This window comes from Apteryx rowi, unplaced genomic scaffold, assembly GCF_003343035.1.
Source record: "Apteryx rowi isolate R43461 unplaced genomic scaffold, aptRow1 scaffold_156, whole genome shotgun sequence".
Classification (NCBI taxonomy): domain Eukaryota; kingdom Metazoa; phylum Chordata; class Aves; order Apterygiformes; family Apterygidae; genus Apteryx; species Apteryx rowi.
Genome location: NW_020447819.1, coordinates 1,707,811 through 1,719,851, shown reverse-complemented (window position 1 = coordinate 1,719,851; position 12,041 = coordinate 1,707,811). Strand labels below are relative to the sequence as shown.

Genomic DNA, 12,041 nt, shown 5'->3' with positions numbered 1-12,041 from the left:
ATTTTTTCCATCTCTCAGAAAGGAAAAGGTAGCACAAATAACACTGGAAATTGGATATCATGCGGTTTTTGCACATCTAATATTTGTATTTTTCTTAGACCTAATTTGTGTAGATCAGAATTGAATATTAACCAAAAAAGAATCCTATGCGTAGCTCTCTAAATATAGTTTCTTCCTCTCAGTAGTCCGTTAATTGAATAAAGCTTTTTAAATTCGCTCTGATTTTGATTTTATACTAGAGGTTGGTGTTAGAGGAGGTTTTGTTTTCTAATATAAATTCTAAACAAGGTGGACAGTGTCTTTACAGGAAATGGGATATTTTAGCAAGGAAGATTAGTTGGAAGATCAGTTCATTTGCCTTCACAAACTTACTCCCCAATAACTCAGTTTATGTTCCATAAGCAGCTCAGTTCATAGGTGCTAGTTCTGTTTATTTTTGGATCCAGGTATGACCCACTATGACCAGTACTGTCCCAGCACCCTCTGATCTTTAACTCACTGTGTCATTCCCCCTCCAAAAAGAGCTAGAGAACAAGCTTGCTTTGTTTACAAATGGACTATTGCAATATGTAAATTTGTCTGGACTATTTCCTGTATTTGCCTGCATTCATGGCTTCATGATACTCACTGTCTGCCTTACGAATACTGGCCCAGAAATTATTCTCCTATATATGTTGTAGAAGTTATTTTCAAATACCTTTCTTGCCCCCATTATATACTTTTGGAGTTTTTTGTCTGACTGTATATCATGCCTGATTCCTGCACTGAATTTTACTTCATTAAATTGATTGATTAATCCAAATTCATCTGAGAAAGCTCTGCCTCTAGCCTGCTGCTCCAGCCATAATAACGCCTCCGCTCAGGTCCCTTCACAGACTTTGTCATTTGTATTAAATTAAAGGTGACTTTCCTCAGTTGACGGGAAACTTGTGTTTCATGGTTCCTTCCTCTCCAAACACCCTGCTCTTGCATGTCTTCTAGCTCTCAACTCCTTCCCTTTTCCGTGGGGAAGGGTTAGGTAGTCACTTTTTGCTTTTGAGCTCATTCTTCTACAGATAGTTTGTTTTTAATGTTTCGCTTTAATGCACATGTCCTTTAAAAATAAATAGACGCTTACAAGTGTGAAACCCTCAGGAATGATCCCTTAATACTCTCCAGTGGTTTGGGGGGGGGGAGGGGAAAGCCTTAGATAAAAGCAATCTCATATTTGAGAGAGATATGATGACATAGACCTTAGAGCTCTGCTTATGACGATTTTATGTGTAAATCTTGCAAGATGAGCCATTTTTTTCCCACTCAGAAGTTTTGTTTTTGCAGAAAAAGTTCAGCAGCCAGATCAGGTAGTTCAGTTCACATCGGTAAACTGGTGGTTAGTGCATTTTCCAAGGGGGTGCTACATCTAATGCATATGGACTATAGGGGGATCTGCTCAATAACTTCAAAACCTTTAAAGTCAAATTTGGTGTCTGGCAAGCCATGTCTCTAGTTCATGCACAGTCAGGCTTAGGGGTGTAGAATGCAGTGTGTTAAACATAAATGTGCGGCATGTACCGTTGGAGAAATCAAAGAAGAAATACAGTAACTCTAGGAGAATTGATTCTCAAGAAATAAGATTTCATCGATTTCTTTTTTTATCTTTGGATGAGTGTTTGTAGATGATGAGATTTGCTAGAACAGGTGATGCCTTTGGCTTTGTTAGCCTGTGCTTTTTAGAATGCAGGTATTGCTTCCTGCTTGGGTACGGAGAGGCAGCACTTGGGATCTGACACGATGTGATTCGTGGTACTGATGCCTGTGGCTTTACTTGGTTTCATTTCCCCTTTTAAAACATGGGGCTTTATAAAGAATGCTGACACTTTCTTTATGAATAATAAGGTGGGCAGACAGTGTTGTGTAGCAGAGTGAATACTAAGCTACATTTCAAGAAACTGCAGGTTCTATTCTTGGTTGAATCACTGCCAGTGTTTTGAAGAGATGAGCAGATTTTTATAGCAGTTTTTCCATTTTGTGAATGTTTTGTAGTATCAGAAAGTTTTAAGATGCTCAGAAAGTGACATTTTTTACAGAAGATGGGGACCCTGTATTTTTTTTTGGTGGCAAATGCTGAATTGATTAAAAAAACCATCATGTTATTGGGGAGCAAATCCAGGAAAACTGTGCTCTTGATATAAACTCTTGAACTTTTAATCCACCTTTGAGTTTAAAGGCTTTTTTTGATCTATTGCAGTATATGATGATACTTCAAGGTATTTGTTAAATTTTTAAATGTATGAAAATAAAATGCAAATATAAATAAAGGTTAAGCCTGTTTTAATTGATTCTGATGTAAACTGAACAAACAGAAGATCTTTCTGCTTATATTACTCAAACTGTATAAAATCCTTAGCCTGCAAATGGTTGATCATAAAAAGATAGACATAGTAAAGTTTAGCTTTTATTGTCATTTTATCAGTTTATGGTTTCAGCTATTTAAATTGCTAAGAAAAGTTATCTTTACAGGGAATAACTGGCAGTATACAGACTTTTTGCTCCTTCTTTCATTTTAAGAATATTCACACTAGTTTATCAGAAAGAACTTAAGAAATTTACTGTTATTTAGAGGCTGAATTCCACAGTAATGGCAGTAAACTGAAAACCAAACGTGATCTTATTTTGCTATGAAGATCATCAAATTGACTTTGGGGCATCCAGTAACAAGCACTTGCTACTCTTTGATGTGAGATTCATGCTTTTTGCTTCCAGACAGATGATCTGTGGCATTCATTCTTTGTTTCCTCATGTTCTTACACAGAAGCTGCACATGTTCCATTAAAACAGATTGTACAACAAAAAAGGTAGTTGTGTTGGCTTAGAGAGTCTTTGTTCATTTTTGCTAATTAAACATCACTTACAAGTGGACTGTGTAAATTGTAAAGATTTTGTGCACTGATTTAACATTCTTAGTTGAAGAGGGTTGAATAGAAAGATGTGTAACTACAGCAACTGTGTCAATCAATGTCTTGGCACTACTAAGTTTTTTTTTTTTTTTAAATAATGGAGTAGACATTTGAGAGGTATATACTGTAGATTAAATTTCAGCATCACAGTTGACTTCAGTGTGTGGCAATAGTTGAAAGCTTTTGAGCTTAGCAATAAATGGTTTTACTTTGTGACCTAGGAGGACTGTAGTAATTTGAGTTTCTGTAACACCTTCTATTAATGACATAATTTTTGAATATAAAGGGCTTGTGGCTGTCAGGAAACCTAACTAGGTTTGTGACGCTGACTAGGCTTGTATGTTTTTTGACTACTGCACTGGAGTCCTGTGCTTAAGTTTCCTGAGTAGCAATGGAATCCAGATGCTTTCTAGGCTAGACTCTTAGGGTAAAGTGTTGCTATGCACGTCCTCCTTCTAACACTTGTTTCCAAGGCTGAGACCATATAATCTCACTGGTCTATTGTTGACACTTCTACACATTCTCTAGTTGCTTATGAATAGCTTTCATGTAATTCCAGCCTTCCGGATGGTAACGGGAGTGGGTCTTTTAAGGGATTCCCCCTTGAATGTTCTTTTGGTGGCTAGTTTTAGATGTATGTGTGATGTATGACATTGCTACCGCGGTAGATGTGCTGCACAGAGAATTCATGATCTCAGACAGTTAACAAAACCGGCATACAGATAAGATTCCTTAGAAATGATTACATATTACAGTGTACATGGCAATTACAGTCTGAATGTGAGTTCTAGCAACCTTTCACTAATACTTGAAATGCATGCAAGATTTTACCAGAAATCATATATTTAATACCAGCAGATCATTTCTGTCCTGAAGATTAACATTCATTCGAACTAGTAACCCAAGTATATTTTCCCATAACACATAGGGGTTAAAAGCAGGCAACAAATTAGCTTGGACAGAAACACACTGCCTACTTACTAAGAAATTCATAGAATGAGAAGTAGTAGTCTGCGCAGATTGCAGATGCAGTTTGAGGTTGGGTGCCCACTTGTGATGCATTACTCATTTCTTAACTTTTGTCTTTTTATAAATTTTCACATGACATTTTGATGCATATCCATTTCGCACAGATATATTGATATATCTAACTGAATCCTCTTGCCTATTAAGCCAGCATTATTGTGAGCTTGATTTAAGTCAACTGCAAGACACTTTTCCATGCTGCTATTTAGAGTTGATGGAATGCTGTAAAATTCTGGTGCTTTTTGTGACATGTTGCAGAAAACATTACACTTAAGTTAAACAGCAAGTGTAGAATAGGAAATCTGAAAAAATGCTTAATCCAAAAATTAATAAAGAACCTAAAAATAGCTGGGAAGCACTTAAATACATTTTTATTTGAAACTTTTCTATCTCCATATTCACATAGTTTGTCACTTGAGTTGTAGTTGTCTAAAAGAAACATGGAATGAGAACAGTAATTTGATCTGCATTTTATATCTTCCCTTGTATTTTGGATCTTTAATAAGCTTTTCTGTCTGGCACTTCAGAAGCCTGACCTTGTGGTGTATTGAGTATTTGTAACTTGATAGCTTCTTGTTTTTATGGGTCTGGGTCATGCCCTGTATTCCTTAAAGATACTGTCACAGGATTTTCACTCTTTAATTATGCCTGCAAGGAGGGGCATAGAGAATGAGAATTACTAAATGGTAAAAAAAAAAAAAAAAAGAGAAATGTTAAGAAAAAGGAGTGAAAGCTGACCAGTCCGGTAGTCTAATGGCACTGCAGCGTCACTGTTCCACCTGCCGAGTGGAAGAGAACAGGCGTTGCAGTGACTCAGCTTCAGGAGTGAATTTGAGAGGCTGCCTTTAAAGAACCAGATCAACTAGGTAACCTTTTTTTAAAGGCTTTTGAATTTAAAACACTGTTCTGAGTTTTTTTTTTTATGGTCCAAATATTTTTTCATTTTCTGTTTTAGAAATTGCACATCAGAAAGCTAGAAAGAGAGAGCTATCGATACCACTGTGCACTTCCAAGAGGCAGAAGGGCAAACCTTCTTGTTACCAATAGGTATGAAGTTTTGAAGACTCCCTAAAAGCTACTATTGGGTTCAGCTTGGGGATCAGGCATTTGGATAAGTCTAAAAAATAAATTTATTACCATTCTCTGTGCATGTACTTTCCTTAACTTTTTTCTTCTTCTTGATTTTACAATTTATTTCCTTTATGGAAACTGTAAAATGACAATCAACTCTTAAATGATGTTGATACTAAATACTAATTTAGGAAGACATTTTAATTGACTCAGGGGTGTGATGTTTGCATCATACTGAAGGTAAAAAGTACTCATTTGTTTTCTTTGCTTCTGACTTTTTAAATTAGCTTGTGCTAAGTCTTTACAGTCAAACCAGTCTTTTAATAATGCGTATTTTTACAGTCTTGTTTAATTAAAAGTTACTCTAACTGGAGTCTTAAATTTTTTTTATACAAGTATGAAGTAATATTAAACTCCTCAGGGGATTTTTAGAATGAAAGGTGTTACTAGTCTCAGACAATCAGTTTGAGGAATCAAAACTTTGTAAATATATTTAGATAACGAAAAGGAGCCTATGGATTATGATCTCCACATGCCAAACGTCACTGATTTTTGACCTTCCTGAACATGTGTCATAGGCTTATCCATGAAGAGAGACTAAGAGGCAGCCCATGGGGTTTGTCTTTAACTAGCCCACCTCAAAATTTATGCTGCAATAGAACAAGCTTTTTCAAGATACTACCACAGTCTTTTAATGATAATTTTTGGTGGCCTACTTATTTGCTGCTTTAGCTCAATGTGTGCTTTTCTCCTTATCCTACTTTCTGTCCACATGCATAAAAGTTCTAGGTTAATTCTATTCAAGACTGCTTTTGTATTGATGTGCTACATCAGTGCTGTACTGGTGCTGACATTTGAGCCCTAAAGTAATTAGGATGCAGCTAACTAGCAACTGTAAACTTTAGCAACTTTATCTGTCAGTCTAACTTCTCTGCATTTGTGTCACTGTGTAGCCAGTAGTTAGCTGTCTCACTGCCCTCATCTGGTGTAGGCTGGCTGTTGTGCACTGGTTTGAATTAACTGAAAATCCTCTAGCAATCAACTGTGGTAAAATGTTTGGATTTGGAGGGAGCGGGGTGGGTTTTAATTAACTTTTCTGTTGCATACCATGTTCTAACATAAATCATCTATAAGACTGATGGACAAAGTAGTCATCTTAAAGTCCTTAAGGAAATCTAGTCCCTCAGTTATTGAGTGGCTATTTTTGATTCATGCAGAAAATGCCTTCTCAAACTAAGTTCTGTTCTTTGTTTTGTTTTGTTTTCTGATAAGATTATGGTTCAAGGGAAAATGGAATATGACTCAGTGTTTTTTGTCTTCTGAACAGGAGAGTGATATATGTAAAAGAAGTGGAAATCTTAGGCCATTTAACAACAGAGTGGGATTATTTATTTGAAGATTTTACACACCGTCCCTTTTATGAAGCAAGTGTGCTAAAAATCACTGTTATGGTAAGAGAAGCGTGTAATTTTTTTTCATTTAATAGTGTTTATTGAGAGGTCTAAACATAATCCTAATTCTTTTAAGGGTTCTAACTGCTAGCTGTGGAACTATGAGAAAGGAATTACTTCAGATTTTTTGGAAGTATGGGTTGGGTTGGATAGAGGCCATGTAGAAATCTAATTTGAGGTTGACTTTCAAGCCATTTCAGTATCAGATTCTGCATTCTTGTCATGTGAGTCATCCAAACTACATTTTTGTTCTGTTCTGCAATAGGATCAAGGGATGTTCCAAAGGAAGGACAGTATGGGTCGCGAATGCATAAAGACAATTCAGCTTCAGGATGAAACTACAGCAAAGGTATATTCTTTTCTTTTTTCTTCCTTTATTATATTTTTAACAGTTGTTGAAACTCAGAATGTCAAAAAGACAGTAACATTTAGAGACCAGGTATAGAATGGACTGTTGTACCTGGGGACTGGTTACCATACTTTCTCATTAAAAAATTATTTTAAGTTGCAGTAGGATTAGACAGGTTAAAGCATTCAAGAAAGTATATGCAATAGTAGATTAGGGTTGAAGTTACATTGTCTTATGCTTCATGTATCAAAGTGCAGTAAAAGAAAATTCAAATAATGGGCTTGGTTAACTTCATTATGGTCTCAAGGATTCAATGTACCTCTGAATTCTGCTGCCCCCTCATTATTTCAAGAGCACTGTGTTTGCCCATTAAGTGTATGTTCGTGTGAAAAGACTTTCTTGATTTTATTTTTTTTCTCTCCCCTGATTTTCTACCATTTATCTGTAAATGTTCATGTTGCTGGGGAAGCTGATGTATTTTGGGAGTTCTTGTCATGTGGATGGTTGAGTCCTGTAGCTAACTCACGTGGGCTAACAAATTTTCTAAATTGCAAGGTAAACAATACTTCAACAAAGGAAGAATTTGCCTAGAAAACTACATGTCTCACTGTGTATTTGTATCGGATCATGAGGGAGGAGGAGTTTTCCCCTGATCGCAAAAATGGGATCAGTTAGGTTCACAGCATGTTGGAAGAGACTTAATATTGTAGTTCCAGTAAATGGCAAGCCAGCAGTCAGAATATGGGTCAAATTGCTCCTATTTAACTGAGTAATCCATCCCAAAGAATGGAGTGGACTGGGCAGGAAAAATACATGCTGTCATTTTAAAGCATCTTCTTACATATTGGAACAATATATATTTTCTTCACAGTTTCTTTTCTAAAGAGAAAGTTCCTTCAGCAGCTTCTTATGCCCTGCCTTCCAAATAGAGCTTTTGCCTGACTTGTTTAAATACTTTCAGTTTGTCTGCATCTTTTAATGTCATGACCAAAGCTGGGGCAATATACAATGTCTGTAGGCCACACCACACAGAGAGGGACAACTTGTGTGTTTGATTCTCTTAAAGGCTTTTTTGTCACTGCCTAACAACTTGTTCCTTTACTGGTATTTATGTACTGAAGATGAATTTTTTCTGTCCTGAAGTCTTTTTGTCTTTCATGGCTTTTTGTTGCTTGAGTTTATCAGTATTACTCTTCACTTTGCATCTCCCCTCTTTCCATTGATCCCACTTGTAAAACTATCCCAATTTTATAGGAGACCACAAAAAAGTATGCTTTACAAATAATTGTCATTTCTGTGATGGCTTCTGTAGTGTCCCATGTTAGCATGTGAAAATAATACGGAAGCAAAAGTTGTAAGATCAGATTAAGGTTATCTGCAACTTATTTGTTCTTTGTCTCCTTTAAAAACAAACAAAGATTTTGGGTTTTCCTTTTCCTAGTCCTCTGAGACTTTCCCCAGCCTTCCTGAGTTACCAGAAGTCCATAAGGGTTTGAAATACTTCATGTACTTTCTGATGAATATTGTCCAGCCATCCAGCTTGACTTATTCTTTATCTTTATATTCATTGTTATATGCCATTTATTGAAATCATGGGGAAAAAAAAACCACTCATAAGCATTTGAAACACTTCAGCTTTCAATAAGTGCTGAAAATTGTCAGGTAAAATCAGACTGACCATCCAAACTACCCCTACTTTCCTCTCTCTAGACATTTATTATGCATAACATATGTTTAATGGTAAACAGTCATGAGCACTAGGAATGGATACTTTGGAATTGAGGAATTAAATAAAAGTTATTGGTTTAATCATACTGCCTTGCTCAGTTAAACTCAGTTGGGCATTATTGTTTGGTTCTCTTTTAATTTATCCTTTTGTGGATTTCAGCTGTTTATCCAGTTTATCAAGAGTGTTTTCATTGTGAACTTTTGCCTTTATATCTTGTTTTAAGTACAATCCATGCTGCTTTTGTGTTTCCAGATAAGGTAATGAAAATGTTGATTTTTTTGGCCTGAACATAACCCCTTTCATAGCCCTTTACCTCAGGCTAGAACTAGTAGATGTAGGTGTGTGTGTATATGTGTGTATATATATATATATATATATATATATAATTTTTTTCCAAATCTTTTTTTAGAAGAGAAAAAATTATTTAATTTGATCTCTGATAGTAAATTTTCATCAAAAGAACCACCTTATTCCTATGGTCTTTAAACTTTCACCAAGATCATGTGTAGCAAAAGGAACAAAGGATATCGTGAGTTGATATACCTGCTAATTAGTGGATCTAGTACGTTGCAATACTTGATCTGTATGTTTTTTTAAAAGGCTTTTCAGCTCGTAGTAGGGGAAATTCAGCAAAGAGAGAGATGCATCCTCTTAAAGAGCTGCTTTGTGCTACTTTATTTTTGTATTGCATTATCTGCCTTGTATCTTTAAGAAAATCATTATGCTTGTGTTAGTGACCACTACATATGATGTGAAACGGCTATTTAAATGTCAATTGCTGCTGTTTTATGGTGTATTGTTGTTACTAAGATACTGGCTTTAGTTCCCGATTGTATAGGCTGACTTGCCATGAGTTTAGTGCTGATGAATTTAATGCTGGACCTTTGAAAGGCCTGACTTCAAAAGCTATTGAGTGCATATAGTATTGGAAATGTCACTTGCTTATCATCTGTTTATCTAGTTTAAGGTTTGTCTAGGTAAGCGTGAATAACATCACTAATGTTACTATTTGAAAAACCTGAGTAGATTGATGACATGACAGAAGCTTTTTCTGTGTTCAATATTATGCACATGAATCAGCAGCTATGTATCTAACTTAAGGCAGACAAACTGGCCAGCATGTATGTATGTACTAATGAATATTTGTTCAACTGGGTGTTTTTGGTAGCATCTTGTAGAAGAAAACTGCGGTTTGCACACACTAATTTTCTTCCAATTTTTTTTCCCAATGTGTTGCTTTACAGAGGGTTTGTTGTGCCATTGAGGAAGCCCAGGCAGCAAGAAAACAACAGAAGCTGGTGAAGCAAGCATCTTTGCAGTTGAAGAAACCACCAACACTATCTTGATAATGTCAGGATTTGTCGGGTTTGACCTTTGGTATGCAATCTTATCCCTAAAATTGATTAGAAGCAACATGGAAGCATTATGCAGAAAATAAAGATAAAATACATCTGATGTCTTCCTTTGAAGTTAACTGTCATAAACGCTTTATTAAAAAAAACCTGTGCTGCTTTTCAAAAGTAATGGGAAGTATATGTTTAGGATAAAATGTTATTTCCAAAACTATCAATTTAATTACTCTGAAATAAACATCTAAGGCTTTAGAAATTACAGCTTTCTCTAAAAAGTTTTCCCACTCTGATTTTTTTTTTTTTATTTTTAGTGTCAAAAAATTCTTGTAAATTGATTCTGAAAAAAAGTGGTTACCAATTTGCACTCTAAGGTTACAGTTTACAAAGGGGTTGAAGTAATAGTGGTTCTAGCTTTTTGAAAACTAAAATGCTTATGTTATTAATTGAAACTAATTAAAAACTTCTGTTTTTAAACAGCATTTGCTTTAAATTAGAGGTGTATACACTTTAACCACTATAATTTCATCCATGTCTGTTTTGTGTCATGAAAATATTGCACCCTTGAGTAACATAAGAATGAATATGTATGAAAGAAATAGGCTATTGTTACATGGAGATGCTTACTTTGAAATCTGGTTGTTCACACTGTAAATGAAAATTTACACTTTATAAATGGAAAATATTATTTACTACTTGTCATGTGCATTAATATGGTTTTGGTTGTATCACTGTAAAGACTTCTCCAGGAGAAACAGTACAATACACCTTTTTTAGATGGCATTGTATGTCAAGGCTTAAACAAAAGTAATTTTCCATATTTCAGCGTATAGTTGTTTCACTGGAAGTGTGCTATCTAATTAAGCTAAAAGTCAGTTTTGACGCATTATTTTTGTGGCAATTTATTTTGCTGAAGACTGTTAGAGTCAATTTAGCAAGATATTTAAGCTTGTTCAAAGCATATGTCTAGTTTTTAATGGGATGACTAATTCCATTAACTTTATTGAAACAACTTCCATTCTTAGCACTAGGCACATACTACATAAGTAGCCTTCTGGATCAAAAACTATACGAGCAAACAGATTTTAGTTGAGTGATCAGTAAACTCAGTTCTTGCTGTCAATCTTTGGCTCTTGAATATGATATAATATGCCCTTGCATGTACTTACTCTTGTAAATATGCTCTTTCCAACTTACATAGCTTGGAAACAATCAGTGAATGATTTCTTCTTTTTATTTCATTTTGTACTAGCTAAATAGCTACCAATATTAACTTAGTAGCTAAAAATGAGAACTTTCTTGCATAAATCCATTCAGTAAGTGCAGCAATCATGAGACCTGGGCCTGGAATATAAACTGTCCATTGAGTGTTATGTTGATGGATTCTATAATAAACTTTGAAAGCGTACCTAAGATCTCACCAAAATTAGGAAGCTTAAGATACTTGAAAGTATGCTGCCAAACAGAACTTCTAGAGAAAATCTGCAACCATGATTTTATTGCTTTTACACAGACAAGGTTATTAATATTGTTTAGTGCAATGGAAAAAATGTGTTATAACCTTTAACTCTGTGATATCACTGGTTTTCTAGAAAGTCCTGCTTAAACGTTAACTAAATTAGCTGACAAGGTTGTGTATATTTCAAGCCCCATGTTAAAAAAGTGTTGATAATAAATTTTTATATGCATTTATTTGTGGTATGCTTTTAAATGACACTGTTTCAAAAATAAAATACTATCATATGGTATTGATTTGCCACATGATGCTAGCAAAGTCTGGGAAAACTGTTGTACTACTGTACTGCACAAGAGCTATATGCAGCCCAGCATTTCCTTCAGCTTCTTGTCTGGCATGTAAAGGATAGTTCATATGTGTACTGTCTCTTAACTCTGGTTGAAATGGGTGATTTCATTTCTGCCTACTTTTAGTGCATGTCTGGAAGGTACCTTGTGCCTTTGTTTGGGTAGAGAATTGGAGCTTAAAATGGTTCTGATGACAGGTTTCTGAATCAGTCTTCTGCTTTCTTCAGTTCTGTACCTCTCTTCCTCATTCTTACTTGTAAGCTTTGTGGGTTGAATTGTAAACAATTGATATTGTTTTCTCACTTTATATGTAAGTAAATACAGTGA

At 35.2% G+C, this 12,041-nt stretch overlaps 1 protein-coding gene across 1 annotated transcript in view; it reads left to right on the top strand.

Annotated features, from left to right (window-relative positions):
• Nucleotides 1–11,603, top strand: part of VPS13C (vacuolar protein sorting 13 homolog C) — a gene marked incomplete at its 5' end in the record, with an annotated part of 79,594 nt that extends 67,991 nt beyond the window's left edge. The window contains 4 exons of the mRNA XM_026059358.1: nt 4,918–5,009; nt 6,361–6,484; nt 6,750–6,833; nt 9,807–11,603. Coding sequence (XP_025915143.1) covers nt 4,918–5,009; nt 6,361–6,484; nt 6,750–6,833; nt 9,807–9,908 — 402 coding nt within the window. The remainder of the gene's footprint in view (nt 1–4,917; nt 5,010–6,360; nt 6,485–6,749; nt 6,834–9,806) is intronic.
• Between the last annotated feature and the right edge of the window lie 438 nt (nt 11,604–12,041).